At 39.4% G+C, this 22,330-nt stretch overlaps 2 protein-coding genes across 2 annotated transcripts in view; one reads left to right on the forward strand and one right to left on the reverse strand.

Annotated features, from left to right (window-relative positions):
• The window catches only part of daam2 (dishevelled associated activator of morphogenesis 2), a 73,413-nt gene extending 68,167 nt beyond the window's left edge, over window positions 1-5,246 (reverse strand). The window contains exon 1 of the mRNA XM_079573300.1: window positions 5,055-5,246. The gene's annotated coding sequence lies outside the window, so the exon portion shown is untranslated. The remainder of the gene's footprint in view (window positions 1-5,054) is intronic.
• An 11,645-nt stretch (window positions 5,247-16,891) lies between these two features.
• The window catches only part of kif6 (kinesin family member 6), a gene marked incomplete at its 3' end in the record, with an annotated part of 31,852 nt that continues 26,413 nt past the window's right edge, over window positions 16,892-22,330 (forward strand). Inside the window, exons 1-6 of the mRNA XM_079574281.1 lie at window positions 16,892-17,030; window positions 18,037-18,146; window positions 18,775-18,849; window positions 20,834-20,981; window positions 21,053-21,162; window positions 21,711-21,840. Coding sequence (XP_079430407.1) covers window positions 16,971-17,030; window positions 18,037-18,146; window positions 18,775-18,849; window positions 20,834-20,981; window positions 21,053-21,162; window positions 21,711-21,840 — 633 coding nt within the window. The 5' untranslated portion in view covers window positions 16,892-16,970. The remainder of the gene's footprint in view (window positions 17,031-18,036; window positions 18,147-18,774; window positions 18,850-20,833; window positions 20,982-21,052; window positions 21,163-21,710; window positions 21,841-22,330) is intronic.

The following is a 22,330-nucleotide window of genomic DNA, read 5'->3' on the forward strand; positions in this document are numbered from 1 at the left end:
TCTGGGTGACCTTCTTTGAAGGTTAGAACTAACGCGGCAAAGCTATGACAGGGTCATTTGGTATAAAATTGTACTTGAGGTAAACTGGCATTATCTATTGTGTGAGGCCTGACAAACAGTCACCTCAGTGGGTGAGAGTTCTTGTGTATTTTGCCTAATTTAGGAGATAAACCAGAAGAACCCCTTGCATAAACTACAATATGGGTACGGTAAGTGAACTTCCATATTGACAATATCTTCTCATCTTCTGCATATATCAGATTTTGAGAAAATCTGTTGTTGTTCTGCTGTTCTTTTTTTTTCATGTATCTGGAAAAAGAGTTAACATTTCCTTTTATAGAAGTAACTCTGAGTTGGACATCACAGCCATTTTGAAAAGCTAAGAAGCAGGAATGCACAAGGGGGAAAAAAATAAACATACAGAGGCAGTTATCTGCACCCAACTGGGCCATTAAAAACTCAAACTAGAGTGAAGTTACTGTGTGTAGCATCGTGTTACCAGTAAAAGCATCATAGGTTCATCATCATCATCATCATCATCATAAAAAACAATCATAGGCTTTGTTCTCAAGAGGCAAATCTTAAACATGCAAAAGGGTAGTCCAATATATTTTCAATTAAATACATACAGTAAATATAAAACACTTTGCAACAATTCTCATGTTATTCATACATATTGAATGCAAAGACAATATGCTCAGTTTTGCTGAAGATTCTACCATCACCACATTGCTGGCTCCAAGTAGAGCAGCTACCCCTAAATTAGATTGCTGTCACAATATACCAAATATGCCAAAAAAGACATATCTGGTATATTGTGACATACCAAATATGCCTTTTTTTCAAATTCTTCATGGTTCTGTGCAGCACTGCCAATACATAATAGCAACCTTTCAAATTTCAAGAACCCAAAGTTTAATGGGTTGAAGGATGATGACTGATAAAGTGCATCCCAGTGGAGTCTTTCAGGCTAATTTCAAAAGTGAATCGGAGACATGGAGGTGAGGTGAAACCAGCATCAGTCTATTGCATTGGGAGCTTTGATAAATGCTTCCAGATGTGCTCGAGATCCCCAAGTGAAAGACCCGCTTTGTGCTCAGCTAGGTAGCACGCGCTCAACTCCCTGGTGTACACCCCCCCACCACCCTTCTTCTTTCCCTCCTTCCATCTACTGACACAACTGATCTGGCTTTTCCTCAGTCGCTTAGAGTAATATTAGCTGAGCAGAGTAGAGGGCGGAGGTGGGGGGCAAGGAGGAGGCTTGGATGCTCATGTCCCAACAATGAGTCCTGTAGCCTGCTTTCACTGCCCCCAATTGCCTGTGACTACCACGAAAAAAATGCACAAAAACAAATCGAGTCAGATATATAGGAATAGGAAAAGTTAGAGATGGGACATGGATAAAGATATGGTTTAGTGTATTAAATGCCTTTTATTTGTGTGTTTGGGGGGGTTGGAGGGTTATGGATAAGCAATTTACATTAGAAGGAACAATATTAAACACTTATAAGGAAATCATACACACACACCTGCCTCCTTGTATAATGACTGATATGAATAATGCCACAATCATCTAGCAATAACGCACCCTTAATGTAAAATACACCCCTTCCATATAACCACAAGCCTCTCTCCACTGAACAATGCATGGTGAAACTGAGACTGAAATTACCTCCAAATTACACCACTGATGGAAACATGCAAGTCTAATCAGGTAGTCAAGGCAGCAAGCTACTGTTTCTAAAAACACTACAGCCAGGCGAGATCACTAAAAAACATCTAACAAAAACACAAAATCTGGAAAGAGCCAGAACAGGCTCTGCATTTTGGAGATGTTAATGTCATTCAAACAGGACATTAGACACAATTGAGTGCTGGGATGCAAGAATTGGAGGTGAGGAAAAGGGCATGATGAGGACATTTAAATGTTTAGTATAATGTTTGTATAGCACGATAAGCAGGGTGGTCATGTATTGGCATAAATATAACAGCCACCATGCTTAAAGGTCAATTCCCTTACCACATGCAGCTGCCCTGGGACTGATTTACCAGTATAACCAACCACACAATCACAGTGACACTGGAGCAAGGTGGGTAGCTATAAACTGGCCCAAACATGTTGCCTTTGTCAGCAGGAGGGAAAACCAAGAAAACCACTTAAGTGCAGCAACTACAACAATTAGGTCATGTCTGCTATGAGGCAAAAGAAAACTGAAAAATCACACCCTTGTACAACAATCAGATGTGGGGCAGCAGTAAATGTGTATAAGATGCTATCAGGGCTTCACAGTCGGGTGAGCTGAATCAGTGCCACAGGCTTTTGGCAAACAGGTGCATTCCTGTCACACTTGCATTGACTGTATACAGGAGAGCACAGCATCAGCAGTCTATTAGAGCAAAAGGAAAAGAGTCCAGTAAAGTAAGGATATAGGGCTGACAACTACTTGGCAAATGTATCACTGAAAATGGGCATAAGAGCAACAACCAGCAAGTACAATGTGGTCAATCAATAATTTTATTTAGCCAAATCTTCAACAGCAAAGTCCCATCAATTTGCCATTATGTCAACAACCTGTCTTACAATTCCTTTTGTACACAATTTTGCTACAGTATTCTGACATACAGTATGAGTCGGAAACACCTAACCTATAGCTTTGCATCCACTTGCAACCTCAAAATCCACAAGAAAGATCTTGTGGCATTAGTTTACCACAGTCATAAAATGAATATGCATAAAATACAGTGGGTGCAAATGCATAAGCTATAAACTGAGGACCGGGAGGACGGGTGTTGGGCAGTGCAACTCTAACAGACGCAACACTGTCTGGAGAGGGATTATTCCTTCTAAGCTAATTACTCCCAGACTTCTTTGCCTTTGCCGTGCCAGAAACTACAGTGCTGCTGCTGATACAGTAGTGGGCACGCTGCCTGTCTGTCCATAGCACTGAAGGGAGACTGGAGCAGGGCTGACAAGAGGCCGTGTGCTCACGCTGGGTGCATGCTGTTTGAAAACTATAAAGAGGGGAAAAGCCAACTAAGAGTGAAGTTTTGTTACCAAGGAAAATGGTACACGACATGTGAAAGACGGGCAAAAGAATGTGGACAGCATTGGTCAAGTCATTAGCAATGCAGCACATCATTCATGCCCTACTGCGCAGTGATTTTCAGACTGGTTTTGTTGAGGACTGACACTTTCAACTCTGTTTATCCAAAATTGGAACAAACATATGTAGTACACTGGATTATGGCTCTCCTAAATAAACTTTTGTTTGCAAATTGTTACGTTAACTTAATTTGCCCTAACATTTTACACAGCTTTCACAGTGGCACAAATCCAGCCCGTCTCCAAATACTAGAATGAATGAGTTTCTTAAATCACATGCAAACTATGCCTGACCACACAGCAGGGCAGAAGCTTGGATTGACTAAAACTGCAGTGTGTGGCCTTCCTGATGCTAGTAACCAAGACAGGCATGCACTGTTATACTTACAGTCATCCCTCACCTCAGACACCCACATAGCCATCAAGGCCCTGGCCAATGCAACTCACTCCAATACCGGCTTAGTCCACAATTCTCTCACTCAACTAAGCTACAATCAAAAACTACTGTTCTTTCTTACAGATGTACAATGTAAGAACACATTCTGATTTCTATACATGGAACAGTGTACATGCTTAAACCTGCTAAAGATTAAGAGGTATTAAAAGATCATGGGATTATGCTGTTTAGAGACATATATCCTGCTATAGTGCTTTCCAACAAATCCACCCATTGCTTGCCCCCACTAGTCTATTGTATTCTCACTTGTTTAATATATCAGTGCAACCAATTTGCATTAACTCAAGAATCTACCTACCCCAAATGACTACTATAAATTAAACACTTGTAATGTCCTTATTTGAGGCACAACCAGTCTTTTTGGACTGACATCCAAATTGTTAAGGATCGATGCGGCTTTACTTGCCACTCCAGTCTTGATCCGTTAAGAGGAATGTAGCAGATGCTAAGTGCTCTTCGGTGCAAAGCCATGTGGTGTGGGTGAGGAGAAGAGGAGGAGAGAGAGGATGATTTTGTGCTTAGTGTGGCGCTGTGCTTGTAAAGCTTCAACAACTGGCCAAGAGGTCTCTCAATGTTGCATTACAGCCAGATGTGCAGTCAGCTCTCTCCAACCTATAAACGTACAAGCTGTGTGGCTTTGGAAGAAGAAGCACAGATGCCCAGGAGTGAGACAGATCGCAATAATATCAAGTCAATGAGAGATTTGTTTGATTGTTTATCTGCATCTGTAATAGTTTACTGTGCAGATAATACAGACAATCAAAACATGATTCCCATTTGGCTATTACTGTAAGGCACAAAAGCTACATTTCACAAGTAATTTTCAAAAATAAACTTAGAAAAAAAAGCTTTTCTACTGAATCTCTGTTCAAGCTGGGGTAAACAGAGAAGGTGACGCAGCGCCCTCTTTAGGCCGCAGCAGGAACTTTGTGTGTAGCCGGGTGAACGCGCACAGCCAAAGCGCATAATATCGAGGTCAAATGCTTCGCACGTTTTCCAGTCTATTATTAGAGCCCATGTGGATTTAAATATATATCAAACACGTGAACCATGCGAGCGCGTAAAAGCAAAGGTATATATAACGTATCATGTCTCGGCAGAGACTGTCATGCGCCAAAACTGAATGTAATTAACCAATATAGCAATGGCGGTCAATGGTGAGACAGGTAGGCTAGATGGTGAATCAAGAGAAATGTATCTATTGTTTAATTCGTCAATGCTACTGAGAAAAACAGCCAATTATTTGATCGAGCCTTGGATTTCAACAAGGTATGGTGACAAAATCGCAGCATATTGGCACATGCGTTGGTTTAATGTCCCGACGCACGACAAGCCGATACTATGCTAAGCCACCACAATGCAACGATTAACAGGCGCTAAAACGGTGCAACATCCAGCCTTCAGTGACCAAAGAGAGACTTCACCATCAAAACGCACCCTGCCGCGTCAGTCAATCAGTCATTGAGCCCTGTTAGTGAAAGAAGAAACCCTTACCTCGCAGATGAGGAGTCGAGAAACGATCACAGCGCGATGTAAATAGTAATCCTTAGCTGTGGTCCGTAATAAACGAGGAGTCACCCTGCGCACCGTGGATAATCAGACAGGGAGCCGAGCTGGGCAGCCGTGTGTGTCCGCTGTACGAGCCTGCTCATTCAGCTGAGTGGTAGTGGAGAGAACTGTGCAGCCACTGACAAGTCGATCAAAACAGCAGCACCACGCCTCCCCTCTTAAAGCTACCGCACTACGTCTGTGTGCGTACTGGCTGACCATGCCCAAGCTCTAGAAGTGACACTACATGGAGACGCTTCACAAAGGCAACGTGAGTGGTGGCCCGTCCAGAGAAAAAAATGATGGCTTTAAGTTTGTCAATGTCATTGTCAACTTAATTTCTATAGCACAGTTTGCCATGACATTTGCAAATAGCCATACGTGACTTCCCTTGTGAGAAACAGAAAACAAACTGAGGTTTTTGACCAAAAAAAAGAAGATTAAAGCACTATCTGCATTAATTTATATTGAGAAATCCAGTACTTGCTCATATGATTACATTTATACTTGACAATTCAGAATACACTAACCCCACAGAAGTCAAAGAATTGATAATATGACATAACAAGCATTTTCCGTGTACAAATATATCCCAAACATTTCCCATGTCCAGCTGCTAAGCATTTAATCCCCTGAAATATGAAGTAGTATGATTGTGGCTGGCAGTGTTTTGATCTCCTCTTACAGACCATAATCCGTCATTAATTACAAATTCTGGGCATCTGTTTGACCTGTGTTCAAACATGGACATCCATTTTCTGAAAATTCTTTACCTCTTTACCTTGATTTAACCGGCACACTGAAAGGTTGTGGAAATACTGTTTTTGTATTTTTACTGAACATTCTCCTCCATATAAATTCCTTGTTTCTGGAGGGGGTTTCTGCATGTGATAAAATGATTCATCACCATTTTAATTTTTTAGTGAAACACCTGTTGGATTGTGCAGTTAAAGCCATGTGTTTATGAGCTATACAAACATGTACTGATAAAATGAAAGTGAAATGCTGTAAAAACATTGGTGCTTGAACCTGCATTGTTTGTCATTCCTTAGATATCTATACGCCATTCATTCTGCAAAGTCTTTGGAGCATCTACTAAGTGCACCGTTTGGAATTTCTCAAATCTCGGCCTAAATTGGTCAACATGGTTTGATCTTCATTAAAATCTTAAGTAAACAGTGTCTGCTTAAATTAATACCACCCAAACATTTACATTTGATCATTTTCTTGACCATAAATAACAGGTAGACATTCACAGGAGAGTGTGGAATAAGTAAGTACACTGCCTGAATCTCGCTGAACTGCAGCAGTTTTGTAAAGAGGAATGGTCCAAGATTCATCCTGATTGTTGTGAGCGTCTAATCTGCAACTACAGAAAAGCAGTTATTGCTGTAAAATAGGGTCAGCCAGCTATTTAATACAAGGCATCACTTACTTATTCCACTCTGTCTTTCTGCATAATACCTTTGATTCTCCCTGCACCATACTTCACAGGGGGGACAGGGTTTTGATGGTGGTGTGCTGTTCCATTTTTCCTCCACACATGATGTTGTGAGTTCCTCCCAAACTATTCAACTTTGGTTTGCGAAAGAGCACTTGAAAAATATACTGTGGAAAATATATACATATATATTTTGCAGAAAGACCTGAGAAATTCACAACAGCATGGAATAAGAAATAAATAGCTGGCTGACCCTTCTTTTACAGCAATAACTGCTTTTCTATGGTTGCAGATTAGACACTCACAACGATCAGGATGAATCTTGGAACATTCCTCTTTACAAAACTGCTGCAGTTCAGCGAGATTCAGGCGGTGTACTTACTTATTACATGCTCTCCTGTGAAGGTTTACTTGTTATGACCAATAAAAATATGATAGAATGTAAATGTTTGGCTTGGTTTTAGTTTAAACAGACACTGTTTACTCATCCTTATGATTTTGATGAAGGTCAGACCACATTTAGTGACCAATTTAGGCAGAAATGTGAGAAATTCCGATCGGTGTACTTGCAATTTCTTCCCACTGTATTAACATGTCTCAATACTTCTTCATTACTCAGCATTCTTGAATTATGATACTATGTTAAAAGAAGCCATGACTGAGCAGTAGCGTTGTCCTGAGCTCAATATCGACCTTTTCTCAAACAAGTGTATTATTGCTGTACCTTCTCAGCAGAAATCCCCACGTCACCGGTACACTAGAAGTCATGTCTTGCATATAGCCTGTATTATGGAGACTGGGGGAGTTAAGCAGTAGCTGTTTGGCCTGTCAGAGAGGTGGATGACATTATCCAGTGGAGACCAGCAATTCAGCCTGTGGGTGAAAAACAGCAGGGAAAACTCGATTAATCTCCCCAATCTGGCAACATGGAGGGGAGGTCAAATGTATAATCCAGAGCAGATAGTATATCATAGGGCAGTTAGTCTTGTGTCACATAATAACACTTCTGTCTGTAACTTTAACCTCTTTAGTCTAACCCCCACGAGTAGACTTGGCAACACACACACACTCGCCAGCCACTTTATTAGGTACGTCTGTTCAAATGTTTTCTAATATAAAATACATCAGGTACTTAAGGCTTTTGAGCATGTAAAGTAGTGATGATGCTTATTGATAGTGCCAGTGCTTGTTTTTGGTGATGTTTTTTACATAGTATAAATCAAATATGAGGAATACTTGCCAGAGTAACCATTGACCTCAAATAGACTAATGGATTTGGTAAATAGCTTCTTAAGTGTACTTAAAATGTGCTTAAAAATCTGAACTGAGGCACAAGGGACATTCTGGACCTTATAATGATTTGAAACTGGATAGCATAGGACTGAGCCAAGACCAATAGAATTGGTTTGAAATGGATTTTTGCTGCAGCATCAATCAGGCAGTTAGTAAAAGTTAAGGAGAGAGGTTTGTGAAAAAATCCAGTCATCACGTCAAACTGTCATTGGTAAAATGTGGTAAATACATTCATAAAAATGATGAGTTTTTGTTGTGTTACAGAAAAGCATGGGAAATGGAAACATGGAAATGAATGTATTTATTTTGAATTATTATTCATCCCTGGCATAACATCGTGGCCATGGCAAAATGCATCATGGCATCATCATCATGGCACTTGTTTCATAACCGGCACCGGTCAGTGGTGATCAAAGATGGTCCAAGGAACAGTGGTAAATTGTTGCCCATTCAGCATGTTAATAAACTGTACGTACATAGCACGTCTTAAATCAAATTCAAGAAACCCCCTTTTAGCAAACCCATTAAATGATTGCTATTATAATCACAGCAGGCATGTTACCTGTCTAAGTGCTTCTATAGTCTAAAGACACAATTGCTGCCTCCTGAAATACAATGTGTGCTTACCCTTGACCTGTGGTGCTCACCTCAAATTGCTTCAGCAGCAGTCTAGCTGAATAAATGACCAAAACTGTCTCGGTGCGAGGTGGAAATTGCCCCTCTAAGTGAGTCTATTATTGAGTGATGATGGAAAGTGAATAGGGAGTCAGGGAGTCAGGAGGAGGAAATGACTTCATGCATTCCTTATGATGAATTAGAGGCACACAAAAAAAAAAGCCGCCGTTTGCCACAAAACCTTGTCCACAAGTGTTTTTATGTAAAATAATTAGGTAAGAGTACATTAATGTGGGTGAGTGTGGAGCCCATTAAAATGTCATGCTGCATTTGCTCGCCCATTTAAAATCAGCCTCAAACTAATTTCTCTAAAACATATTATTTTTATTTCAAGCTCCACTTCGGAAAACATTTGGCTAGGTAACTGCAACCATTATATGAATAAAATGGACCCAAAGACCGACAAGTATTAAGTTTTACCTTGCAGAGCATCAGTGCCCCAACTGAGCCCTTACTTGAACATAAGTTAATTTAAGTTTAAATCCAATTCATTCTTTTAGAGTAATTCATACAGTTTATCTACTAATTAAATATAAAACCAATGTTCTATTAGCTTTTACTTTAGCCAGACTCTGGGTCAGCACCTCATACAGCTTTCAACTAAACAAATGCCCCAGAGGCTTATGGGCCCAGTGTCTCCTCTTGACTTTGGGAACAGCTGACCTGGCTGTGCTCTCATACAGAGGCCCTCTCTCTATTATCCACTGAACTGCATGGTCTGCTGCTCTCTCCTTCTCTCACATCGATGAACCAAGAATTAATTTTGTCACTGACTGTAAATGCCTGCCGAAACCTCTAAAACCTACAGCCCTTACACACTGAAAGACACACTCATGCAAAGTGATGTATTGGGTGTCCATTTGTCTCTCACCTCCCGTCAGACACCAGCGATGACTGCACTGCAAAATGTGGGAATCACAGTGACACAGTTCTGTTTCTGCCTGCAGTCATGTGCCAGTTTTCATTTCCTGGATGCCATCACATCACAGCGCCCTTTGGAATTACTCTTGTTTTTATCTACTTCTGGAACAACCTCTGCATTATTAACACTGTTGTTCAATGTTATATCTGTTAAGTATCAGAGGCGCTTCTGTAGGCAGACAAACAAACCATATAGTGCATTACTACAGTCACAAGTCAGTGTGCCCTACTACTGGTCAAACCGTCAATACATGTTATTCTCAATGGACTAGCCCTGACAGTGACACAGAAACTATGATATATTATGGATTGCATTTTCAACTCTATTCCTTTCATAACGGTTAAATCATATTTTGCTATTTGATCTGCAGGTTCTAAATCTTCTGTGTGACTGGACTTGCTCCTGTACTGGCCTCCTGTGGTGTGTCACCTCATGGGGTTGGCCGGGGCGAACAGTGACATAATCCACTTCATTGTGAGCGGAATGGCATGTAAAAACAGTAGCCTGGCCTAACACACTGTGCTGAATGGCCACTTCAAAGACCGAGAGGTATTTCATTGTAACTCATTTGCACAGTGGACCAGAGGAATTTGGATGCTAGAACTGTCTGTAGCAGCAGGAATCTGCCTTGTGTCAGATTCCGGTCATTATTAAGCCACATTCTCGTTCATCTTACATAACAATGACCAAATGACAAATGTCACCTAGACTTTGTTTTGGAAATATTACTGGCACATTGTCATATCAATGTGCAGCAGAGGCACAATCTTATGATGTGACTCCACTTATTGATTTTAGGTGTTTTTTTTACACATCACAACACAGTCCTTAAATTTGATAAAATTGTTAATGCAGCACCAGATTTTTTTCTCTCCAGAAACTATATCCACAAAATCAAGTTATTAACAAATGTCTCAAACCCAAACTGACTCCATGAACTCCCTTGAAATAATATAAATTATGCAACTGGAGTCTAAATTGACCCTTTGCTGCTTTGAAATGTTCGGCATGAGGTTTTCTATATAAGGACATGGAATGCTGTCTATTTTCCAGCGAAATGCATTGGATTTACGTGCAGATGAAGTGCTTTGGAAGTTCTTTGATGAGTATTTATTAGATCAAGAGAGTTATGCGATGCGATAATATTTACTGACAGGAGGAAACATAATTCAAGAGACTGTGGTAACAGAGAGTCGACGAGGCCAATTCAAAACAACAACAATGAGGAATCAAGTCCATAATAGAAGTGTGATTCTATTTGTGTTGTTGAAATTTTGCCCACAATGTTTAACAACACAATGTGATCAAATAAGTTATCCTGCAAATGCTTAACAAAAACAGGTTTCATGACTACAACTGTTGATAGTAGCGCTTGTTTTGCTATTATAGTTTGAATTACATCAACTAGTACTAAATTATAATCATTACTTTCTACTCTTGGACACAATTGCACAATATAAGAAAAGAGATGTGATATTCGATAGCCGTCTTGATTGCAATAACAATATAGCGATGGAGTACCGTCTCTTTATTCCCAACTTGGGACTGACACAAGAAACTCAGACATTTGTGCTGTTTTGGTTTAAGTATGACTGCTGCTCTTATAAAGAAGAGTATAAGTTAAATTTTTTCTCTGTTACAATAAGTACAAGGAGAAGTAAAGCATCCCCCCTTTTGGTCACCACACAATTCTCCATCTCGCTGCCAGGTAAGTGCGAGATGTCACTATCATGACTCCGTGTTCAGCCCTAAATCCATCCCACAATATTGTTCAGCTTAGGGAGCAGCAGATTCATATACAGTATTTGAGGAATGCAGGCCTGAAGTCTGATATGCCTCAGAGAATAACACATAACCAGAGCCCTAAAAGAATTCCCTTGGACTGCGCTCCTGACCAGAAAGAGAGCACAGAGGAGAGAGGCAGTGGAGCAGCTAAAACCCCAGACTTAAATAGCCCCTTATGCTGGTGACGGCCCGGGACAGGCAGGCACTCAGCACTTTGGGTTGAGCTGCTTCTGCCCATAACTGAAATAAGACGGAGTTATATTTATAATGCACATAAATTAGAGTCAAGACTGTTCAGCAAACATGCCAAAATGCTTAAGCTAATAAAATCAACAGTGTAATTAATTGACTTCTAGAATACTACACAATAGCAATTGGATTTGCAGTCTAGTTTTAGTTCCTAACCACTTTCTCTGGTTTCCACAATCAAACTGAAACATTGTCCAGCTAGGAATCCTCGCCAAGATCCTGGCTCAACATCTGCAGAAGGGATAGGTTTGTGTCCCCGCCCACATTGAAAGGGTTGGTAGGGTAGGTTAAATCCAGATGAGCAGCCTCTCTGACCTCCACACACATTCACACTTTTTATGGACGTCTTGCCTAAGAACACAACAGTGCTATAAAATTGGGTGAGGGGGCGGGATTCAAATACATGACCAAGCTAATAATCTTTCTGCTTGTGCTTTTTGTATTTTCTACTTTAGGCATATGGGTAGGGTTTCGGACTTACATGCCTTTAAATAATAGCCTACTAAATAAGTGCAATAGGACATTGATTACAATTATTATTAATTACAATTATGATGATGATGATGATGATGATGATGATGATGATGATGATGATGATGATGATGACGACTAGTATCATTGTATGTTAAAATTGCTGCCCTGCAATAGAAGTAAATAAATATAATATTTAAAAAAAATAAAAAAAAATAATATGACAAAAAATGACAAAAATGTGACAAAAAAATGACAAAAATTTGACAAAAAAATGTCAAAAATTTGACCAAAAATTACAAAAAAAATAAATAAATAAATAAAAGAATCAGACTATGATGCACGGAACTGTTTCTTTTATTTTTATTATTTATCTTTTATTTCTCTGAAAATACATAAATGCTTCAAAATAAGGTTCTTGTGTGGTCCAGGATTAGAGTCCTGTTCTATACCTCGGCAGAGTTTTCCATGTCCAACAGAGTAGAAATAGCAAAGAACATACAAACGTATGTGTGTAGGTCACAGCATGGTTTGCCCCTTTTACCACAACGACCAAACCAGAAAAAGTACCACTTTCCTTCCAAGTTAAAACACTTTTTGCACATGTAGCAATTACCTTACTGTTAATGTTTTGTTTCCCTTATATTTGGGCAGTACAGTGATTTTCAATAAATGTCTTATTTAAAGGATATATTGTCGTATAATTGTAGTATGCAAAAGTTATTTATAGTCAAAAGCCTTTTTTACTTCTAGCAAGATTTTTCAAGGAGTTGTGTCAGTTTAGGATTTGTACAGAAAAAGAAGAAGTAAACTTACAACTCTCCGACAAACTACAAAAAAACAACAACCATATACTCAACCATTTCACTTGATAGAGGAATAAAATCTTCTGTAGTGACAGTGGTAATTTTACTTCAGTTAACGTATCACTTCAGTGCCACTTGCTGCTCGCACTGGCACTCAGGTTGTTGTTGAGTTGAGTAGTCTTTTGATTAGGCCTTTGCATTCTCCCACTAATCCCCTGTGGCCACCCTCAGACAGGAGTGGAACAACACACACATTCAGGCAGCCCAACCACTAAGCCATCCAGGGCCAGCCACTTGACTATAGCATCATCTTCTCCTATAGTCTGTAATAAGGACCAGTCTAACCCGCAGGAACACCAACAAGCTTTCAGAATGAGCCTGATTAGGAGGGGCACTGTGTTTACAGCTCCGTGGGCACACACAAATCATCTTCATATTTACAGTAAATACCCACGCATGCATATGAGAGAGCAACAGAAGGAAAAATACTCCCACATTAGTAGTGCATAAACTGACTACTGAGAACAAGCAGTGGCAAGCACTGTTATTTCAATGCAGTCAATAAACAATACAAACTGGCTTCTGAAGAACACCCCATGATCAAAACAGGACAGGAGGGGTGGAGAGGAACTAGTAACTACAGCTGTGTGAACCTCCATCCAAACAAATCAGGAAACACACGGGTGAACTTAGGTTACAGTTCATCTACTATAAGTTGTATAGCTGCCTGGTAGCAACATTAACTGTAGTACTTTTTTTTTTTTTCATCTAAGCTTTTACATGAGAAAACACCCATTGTTTTTTTTATTATCCTGGTGTCAATGTATCTATATTGCAGCGGCTTCTATGCTTTTTGGGAAGCATCCAAAGGAGTCTTCGCCACATACTCTTGTCTCCCAAATGCCTTACTGTGACTAGGAGGAGCACACCTTGGTTTTGCTGCCAGGCCAACTCTATACAAGTGTCGATTGCTGGCAAACGTGACTGATAAAACAGGTTTTCATCTTAGCTGCAAGTTGTTTTTTCCAAGTTTTGAAATGTTCCAAGTTGAAGTCTTTACTGTACCTTAGTCCTTTCAGGCCAAATGAGGCGTGCATTGTGCATGTGTGTGTCTGTGTGCGTCTGTGCACACATACTTGCACTTGTCCGCATGTGTAATCATCATCCATTGTGACAGTCCCTTTGTGCGCCATTGCATACTTCTTGCTGTCACCTGATCTTAAAATGACCTGGGAAGATGAAAGAGAAAGGACATGTTATGGGGAATTATTGATAACAACCAGAAATTACTGCCAATTACCCCGGTCCACAAAACAAAAGGTTGTCCCTGTAGATTTCACGCTTGAGGATGTTTTATTTGAGGAGGGAAACTTAATGCTACAGTACTGTATACTTTATCTTACCTTAATGCCGTCCATTTTTTTTACCTTGAAAGTGGGAGTTAACATTCCTGTGGCTCTAATAGTGGTTGTAATAGATGCCAATAATGGTAAATTAGCATCAGAAGCTTTACTGATTGTACTGAAGCAAATATTGCAAGCATTGATCAACATTGGTAGAATTTTGCCTTTATAGTAGTAGTAGTAGTAGTTTAGTTTTTGTACTAGGAAATGGTTAGAAGAAAAAACAGACTTCTTGGGTGAAAGTAAAAGTGTCTTTAATTTGAGGTTGCGTTCATTCATGCTGAGTTCCTGCAGTACAGTTGGTGGAATTCTTGGGAGTGAAGCCGCAGCTATGCGAGCCAAACTTAAGACAACGCATGGACCAAAACAGGATATTAAAAAAAGATTTCACAGCTCTGTAACATGCCCATTCCAGTCCAGGGGCAATCTTTACAACATGTGATTTTCAACACTCTCCAAGGAAATGCATCTTTTCCTCTGAGGACAACCTTGTCACTTTTGCCTTCTGGATGAACCATTATCAGTAATTCAAGCTCTAGTGTAGTAATTAAATCAGACCAAACACCCTGATCAAATTTTGAGCTTTAATTTACAGAATACTTGGTCACTTAGATGTAATAATATATTCTGGGTTTACATACATGGCTGCTAAAGACTTAGCTGTGTAAGCACAATATCTTCTCTTTGAAGTTGCCTGCTACAGGGAGACTGTTGTATTCAGCCATGCACCAGATTTAGCACCAACTCACAGGTCGAACTCATCCACCAATACACGCAAGCAACATTTTAGACACACAAAACCGTCTTCTGCTGCAGAGTTATGTCCATTGCATAACACATGGTCCCGCAGAGACATTGGAAGGAATGTGGGGTGACATATCAGAGCCCTGGACGTCTTTTTGACCCACTGGTGACACTGGCATCATGAATCTTTGTTCCCTCTTCAGGAGGTGGTTCTAGGTTGCGCAAGACCTTCTAAATATGAGCTGTTGTCTTTGAAAACAAGGGCTTATATATAAGGTGTTGAGTGTTTATTTGTTTTATTTTATGTTTTATTGACATATGCACTATTCAATACGAAACTGAATCTGTAATCATATCTAAATTGGCTATTCAGGTGTTGATTCTTGTTTTATTCTAAATTTGATTTTTTGTTGTTGTTTTTCACGGTTGTATCAAAATTTTAGTATTGAGTTATTTGCTAGTATGAATATCAAGTTTGAAATTTTTATTTTGTCACAAAACTACTTAACACACACAGTCAATCCCAAAAAGCTCCTCGGCAAACATGCAATAACAATAAACATAAATTAATTATTGTATTTGTTTTATTCCTTTCAGGGGTTGCAGATTACTGATGTGTACCCCAAAAACTGGAGGTGGATAAGTGCTACTTTCAAGGCTGGAAAAGACATCATTCAGTGCAATTAGAATGCTGCCAAACACTGCCATATGCATGTGTTCGGACAGTGGGAGGAATAGCCATACTTAGCCTTAGCCCTTAGCCATACCATTATCTACACATTTAACCCGGCTGCCCACTACATCCCTTTATTGCAGTAGAATGTCCTATAAAGGATCACTGTATACTCAAGCATACTACTAACAGTGAATATAAACACTGCACCACACAAGAAGTATTTTTGTGGTACCACAGAATGCACCAAGACAAACACAATACAACCTATATACTACTTTAGGAACCGCACGTCCTACTCAGCGCCACTCAGTGCACAATCCTCCTGTCTATGAACGGGACATATAGAGTTCAGGTGGAAAACAAAAAACAGCATGACACGCATGAAGCAGGAGACAGGAAAGACTGAAGCATCTCCTCAAATGCATTATGAATATATTATTATTATTATTATTATTATTATTATTATTATTATTATTATTAGTAGTAGTAGTAGTAGTAGTAGTAGTAGTAGTAGTAGTAGAATTAGTAGTAGTATTATATGGCACATGCGTGAGTTTATAAGTAACTTAATTTATTAGATATTAGATACTGAGGTTAGTCTAAATACATGCACACATAATGCAGATTGTAAGCGTTATTTGTCTTGGTCTGCTGTGCACATACAGCATGAACTCTCTCATTTCCTAGTTAAACATGTTATGGTTTCTTTAAAAAGTTAGATATACTTTTGTTAAACAAGCTTTATGTGCCACATACACATTAGATTTCTGTCTGTATGAGGCTACTATCAACGCTGAGCACAACAACTAGGTTTTGATTTCAATTTATGAACTACCAGTAACTGAAGGGTTATTGTTTTTATCACATAGTGATTAAGTGTCATCGGCTGTGTGTAAGGAGTGCCAGTGCTAAATCAACCTGAGTCAATATGTCCGCAATGAATCACTGAACTTTAACTTGACCTTATGTTCTTATTATAGCTCGGAAAACAAGCTCTTAAAAGAGAATGGCACACAAGAGAAGAAGATTTCTGAGCTCTTACCACATGTGTGTAGTGTAGCCGGCAGCAAACAGGGCTTGAATCCCATCCAGTTCAGCCATTACCTGTGAATTACTGTAATGAGATGAATTAATAGCAGCTCGGTTACACATTGCATGACAAAAGTAAAAGTTAAATAGGATACTGCCATCCAACATGACTGAAACTGATACAAACAATGAAAAAGTGGGAAAGCCAATGATGCCCCTGATGGGATCATCTTCCAACACGGTTGCATAGCAACCAGCTACAACAAACCAGGAGCTGCGCTCACATGGACCACAATGTTAGCCTAACACAGAAGAGTAAATAAACTACCGTCGTTGAAAATAGCTTGAAACAACATCTATTTTTTAAAATGGTTAAACAGACGATACAGATATTCGCTCGCATTAAACCCACTCAGAAAACGTCAGCGGTAAGTAATCGCCAAATTTAGCCAAACTAAAGCCAGGCGCCATGTGCAAATGACCAAACTAACTTTAGCTAGCATTGGCTGAATTTTATATGGAATAGTTTTACGGCTTAGCTTGTCTAGACCTTATGATGACCCCATAAACATTTGATCCTCATCATTTTCAAACCATTGAGCTTGTATGCGACTTCCGCGGAAGTCATTTAAATTAATGTACTAAAATCAAGGCTTTAAATGTCATTTTAAAGCATTAAAGTAGATTCAAATTGGCATTAAATCTACGTTTCTTGGAGAATTACGACATTGCTTGACTAATTTTGCTTCAGAAATTATATGGGCCAAAACTGCGCAGTTTGGGCTAAAATTTTACCCAATTATTTATTTATTTTAAAAATTGATTTACGCCTTATGTTGTTTCCCTCTTGCTTTTGATTTTCAAAATGTCCCTGTTAATTCCTTTGACGGAATATTTGCTAATGTGGAGAATTGAAATATGCACAGATTTTGTGCTTGTGGCATTACTATATGGTAGTGAGGCACTGAAATGGCATTAACAAGCGTTAAACTTGACTTGCTGCTGGCTGTATTCCTTGGCTTTGAACTTGGGCTGTGTTCTAAATCTGTTGTCAGACATGAACTTCAGGATGGATAACAGAGCTAAGAGATAAATAAATCCGATAAAATATTTTGTCTCTTATTCCTGTAAACGCAAAGCAAATTCAGTCCAGTCATCTGTTTTATCTTTGGCCCTTTGCTCTGGAGCATATCTGACTGGTCATATTCAAGGGCTTGTCCTCCTCTTCACGAAACTGAAAGAAAGCTCACCGCCAGGTTGAACTCAGTAAAGGACAAACCCAAGGAAAGATAAAATAATGGTAATAAAATGATGTATTAAGTGAATCTTTACAGTATGTCGTGAGCATAATGAGACCAGATAGGCCGTGTATATATTTTACCACCTTTTACATGAATCTGTGACTTTGGTTTGTCAATTATTTGTCTTCTTCAGGTGTACTCTGTGGACAATGAACAGCAAACAGGCCCATCTTTGGAGTTTGTGGTTCCAAAAGATATGGCACAAGGCTTCATTAACAATAAGAAGGAGAGCTACAGGTTTAGGTCAGTACCCTACGGCCTAAACATCATCTACCAATTCTTATTTCTCTTTAGGAACATCTGCTAAATTCAATTGGTGAAAGGTTCAGCCTTCTATACCCTCTGAGCAGTTCACATGCATTGTTCCAAGCCCCAAATTCACAGTCAGAGAGTGAGGCAAGAAACAACACAGCATATCACTGCTAAACAACAGATGGCCTGTAAATAAATAAATATGATACTGCTAGAAGGTCCGTGGTTCGATCCCCGGCCGGTGGGGTCTTTCTGTGTGGAGTTTAGATGCTCTCCCGTGCCTGCATAGGTTTCCTCCGGGTACTCCGGTTTCCCCTAACACGAAAAACATGTACAATGGGCCAGCATGAATGTAGTGTGTGAGTGAGTGTTTGGTGGTGGTCGGAGGGGCCGATGGCACAGATTGGTAGCCTCCACCCCAAGGGGCAGAAGTAGCTTACCACCACAGAGTATGGCGTGAATGAATAATGATTACATTGTAGCGCTTTCAGAAGGTCGGAAACTCAGGCTTGTAAAGCGCAATACAAGTGCAAGCCCTTATTATTATTTTATTAGTAATAGAAATGTGATTTTTATTGTGTGTGTTAAAGATATTTTTCTTTTTTCTATATTTGTTAAGATTTCAGAACATTTTTGATCAAAGCACCGAGCAGGAAGAAATATTTGAGAATATAGCTCAACCAGTCGCAGACAGGTAAAAATACTTTTCTTACTGAGCAGTTTATTATTACTTGAACTAATCACTTTTTCTCATTTGTAATTGAAGACACGTCAGTGCACAGATGTATCTTATGCCCCCTCACTTTTTTTTCTTCTCTTTTTTTGATGATATGGCCATGCAAGTGGGGGTGGGAATAAATAGGTGCTACGTTATGCCACTCCCATTCCCACATAAGTTTGATTATGCATCTCGTATATGTTTATACAGTAGTGTGAAACAATATGTGCATATCTTCTGTTTTACTTTAAACACTTTTGCAATCTTTCATAAATGATTGTCCTTTTTATAATTCTTAGGTTATGTGCTGAATGCTCTGAAGTTTTACTCTGAAGTTGTGAAGTTGTATTTTGTTTGTTGTTTTTTAGCCTGATTTCCTGTTGGAATGTGTCCAAAACAAGATTTCAAAAACTCTTGTGACTTGTGCTCGTGGAACAAAAGCTATTGAGAGAGATTAGGAAAAGCAATTACTGGAATTGAAAATAATAAGCTGCTTAAACTCAGCTGGTGGTGTGCTCATATTATTTTACTTTAACATGGGTGACATTATTCCGGTAACAGAACTGCAGAACAGAGGGCGATGATTAAATACAAACAAACAAACAAATAAAAAATCCTCAAAGCAGCTCCAGTAGAAGGAATCCTCTCTTAAATTAAACCTCACTGTCTCACACACGTGGCCGAGCATCTCCGCTAGCAATAACTGTCAGGTTGTTGTTTTCATTGGTAGCCTGTGATACTTGGCACTCTGCGGGTTTAGCCAGAAGCTTGAACGCGTTTACTTGCACACCAGTCCTTGTCTGTGCTGTGGTGTAACCCAAACCAGCAATTTCAATCCCAACTCAGTAGTTCAAAAACAAACCAACATTAATAGCTCCAGGAGAGGAAAAGCCAGCGTAATAATGTTGGATTGGCAAGGCAGTCCAACATATCTGCTCTGTAATCCCGTTCGGCTCATGGCAATTAAGCACGCAATAAAACAAGATTTATGAAAAATTACTACATCCATGCTAGTAACATGTTTTTTATGAAGGCTGTATTTGATCTCCAGGAAAAGTGGTGTAAACAGGAACAAGTATTGAGTCGCACCCAGGCCCCAGTGGCAAGCCCCTGGCCACAGAATCAGCAGTGACATTAGACTAAACACTGCACACTGTGTCTGGATATTGCCCCAGTGCCAGTCTGACTCATTTTGCATTGAAGGGCACACTATGACTGTCTAAGTTCCACTCAACAACCACCCATCTCAAAAGAGCATTCTGCTTTTTATACTCACTTGCTATTGCTCTATGTTTCTAATTGTGATGGATAGGAATTTCCGGGATATAAGATCTTGTAATAGAAGTTAGTTACACATTAAAATACAAAAAAACAAAAATAGTAAACTATAAATACAACAGTTGTTGGTTCTCTGATGGAGTAGGTTTTACATGAAAACAGTGCAATTTTATTTTATTTTTATTTTACATTTTTCTTTAAAGTAGATACCAAAACCAGCCAGGAACTGTTCCCATGTATTAGTGCCAAACCAAACTTACCAAGTGGTGTCTGGTCGAACGGGTTTGGGCCCGTTCTTTCACTCATGCTCAGAGACATTTTTTCACCGGCAGATGTCTGCCGCCATAGCCGCTCTCCTCTCACTCTGATGTTTTCCTGTGGGTTCATGGTGTCAGGTTCAATTCAGTCAAAGTGCTGGGTTTGACTGCTTTGGGATATGTCAGACAGCCTTGGCACCTAAAAAGAGCTCTGATATCGTAGTGAGCAGTGAGCACGTGTTGAAACTGAGAAAGAATGGTTTTTACTTTGCAAGTTATTACTTGTTATTGTTGTTGGCATTTCATAATGACCACACTAACACAACTTTTATGATTATTATTTTCCGATATTGAATTTTGCATTTTTCATAGTGCAAAGGAGTCAATGATGTTCAACCATTATTGTGACTCTTGTCTTTCGCCAGCGTCCTAGCTGGCTACAATGGCACAATTTTTGCCTATGGCCAAACAGGGAGTGGAAAGACATTCACCATAACAGGAGGTGCAGAGCGTTACAACGACCGTGGCCTCGTTCCTCGCATTCTGTCTTATCTATATGAACGCTTCAGCCTGGTCAGTTCAGATATGTGCATATATAGTTTTATATTTTCACCTCCAGTGTATGACTGTTCTTTCCCTTACAGGAAACCAGTATGGTGTACACAACCCATGTCTCTTACTTGGAGATCTATAATGACTCAGGATATGATCTTCTGAGTTCTCGTCAGAAAGGGTCTGGATTTGAAAACCTACCGTCAGTATGCATAGCTTTTACGATTCTTTAACCTTATGTACTGTCCATTTTTTATAGTTCATATGACATCCGATACTTTTTTCTTGTACCAGTTCTTACATATTTTCCTGTGCTCTCACTTAAGATTCAGTTCAAGCTTTAGATAGCCACAAATCACAGTCTTCTGGAAATAGACAGCGGCCCTTGTTAACCATGCTGTGGGCTCTTTCTGATTCTAGAAGTTGCTTTTCCTTTCACTGCTGTAGCCTTTTATCATTGACAGTCATCCAATCATTTAAGCCTGGCACTGACCTGAATGAAGTAGTTGATCATTTGTAAGCGTTATTTTTCCTCCACCCTCACAAATATATCTTTTCAGTAAACCTAATCTCCACAGATGACATTATATGAGATGTGAGTGGAGTTTGTTTAAACAAACCCATGTTTATTGTTTGCAGAAGTGAGTCTTATCTGTTATCACTGTGCAATAACTACTCAAAAAATGCTACCGATGTCAACTCTGAGACACTGATGTAACGTTTAGTGAGCCCATCAATCATGTTTTTCAGAAAAGTTGTGATCATGGAGGATCCAGAACAGAATATTCATCTGAAAAACCTGTCTCTGCTACAATCACTCAATGAGGAAGAAGCTCTGAATCTGCTCTTTCTCGGAGAAACAAATCGGATGATTGCAGAAGTAAGTTATTACATAAGTATTTTTTTTCATAACCAGCTGTATGCTATGTGTGTTAAAGATCAATAAAGTTCTATCTTATCTTAAATGCCCAGTGTCTTAACAAATACTTATCAAGTTAGGACCATAATTGTTTAGGGTTACAGTATTTATTGGCAATATTTATTTACCAAAAGGTAAATTCTGCTCATATTCATTCTTATTTCATGAGATTTGTGTTGTTCTCCATATTGCCCATTCATGCTGGGCTGCTGGTGCTCTGTGTGTGGTCAGCATGTGGTGCACGGAGGATCAACATGTGGTCAGTTTAGAGCTTGAGGACTAAAAGTCAAGGGATGGAAAGAAAAAGCATTTTGAGAATATGCACAAACTCTACACCACTACATCTCAAAAATCACAAACAAATACAGTATTATTCATGTATTAGTACGTGCTACCTCTTTTCAATATACAGTAGTTTTCGGCTCCAACTGTTTCAAGGTGTATAGTATAT

The sequence above is a fragment of the Gobius niger genome (assembly GCF_951799975.1).
Source record: "Gobius niger genome assembly, chromosome: 16".
NCBI lineage: Eukaryota > Metazoa > Chordata > Actinopteri > Gobiiformes > Gobiidae > Gobius > Gobius niger.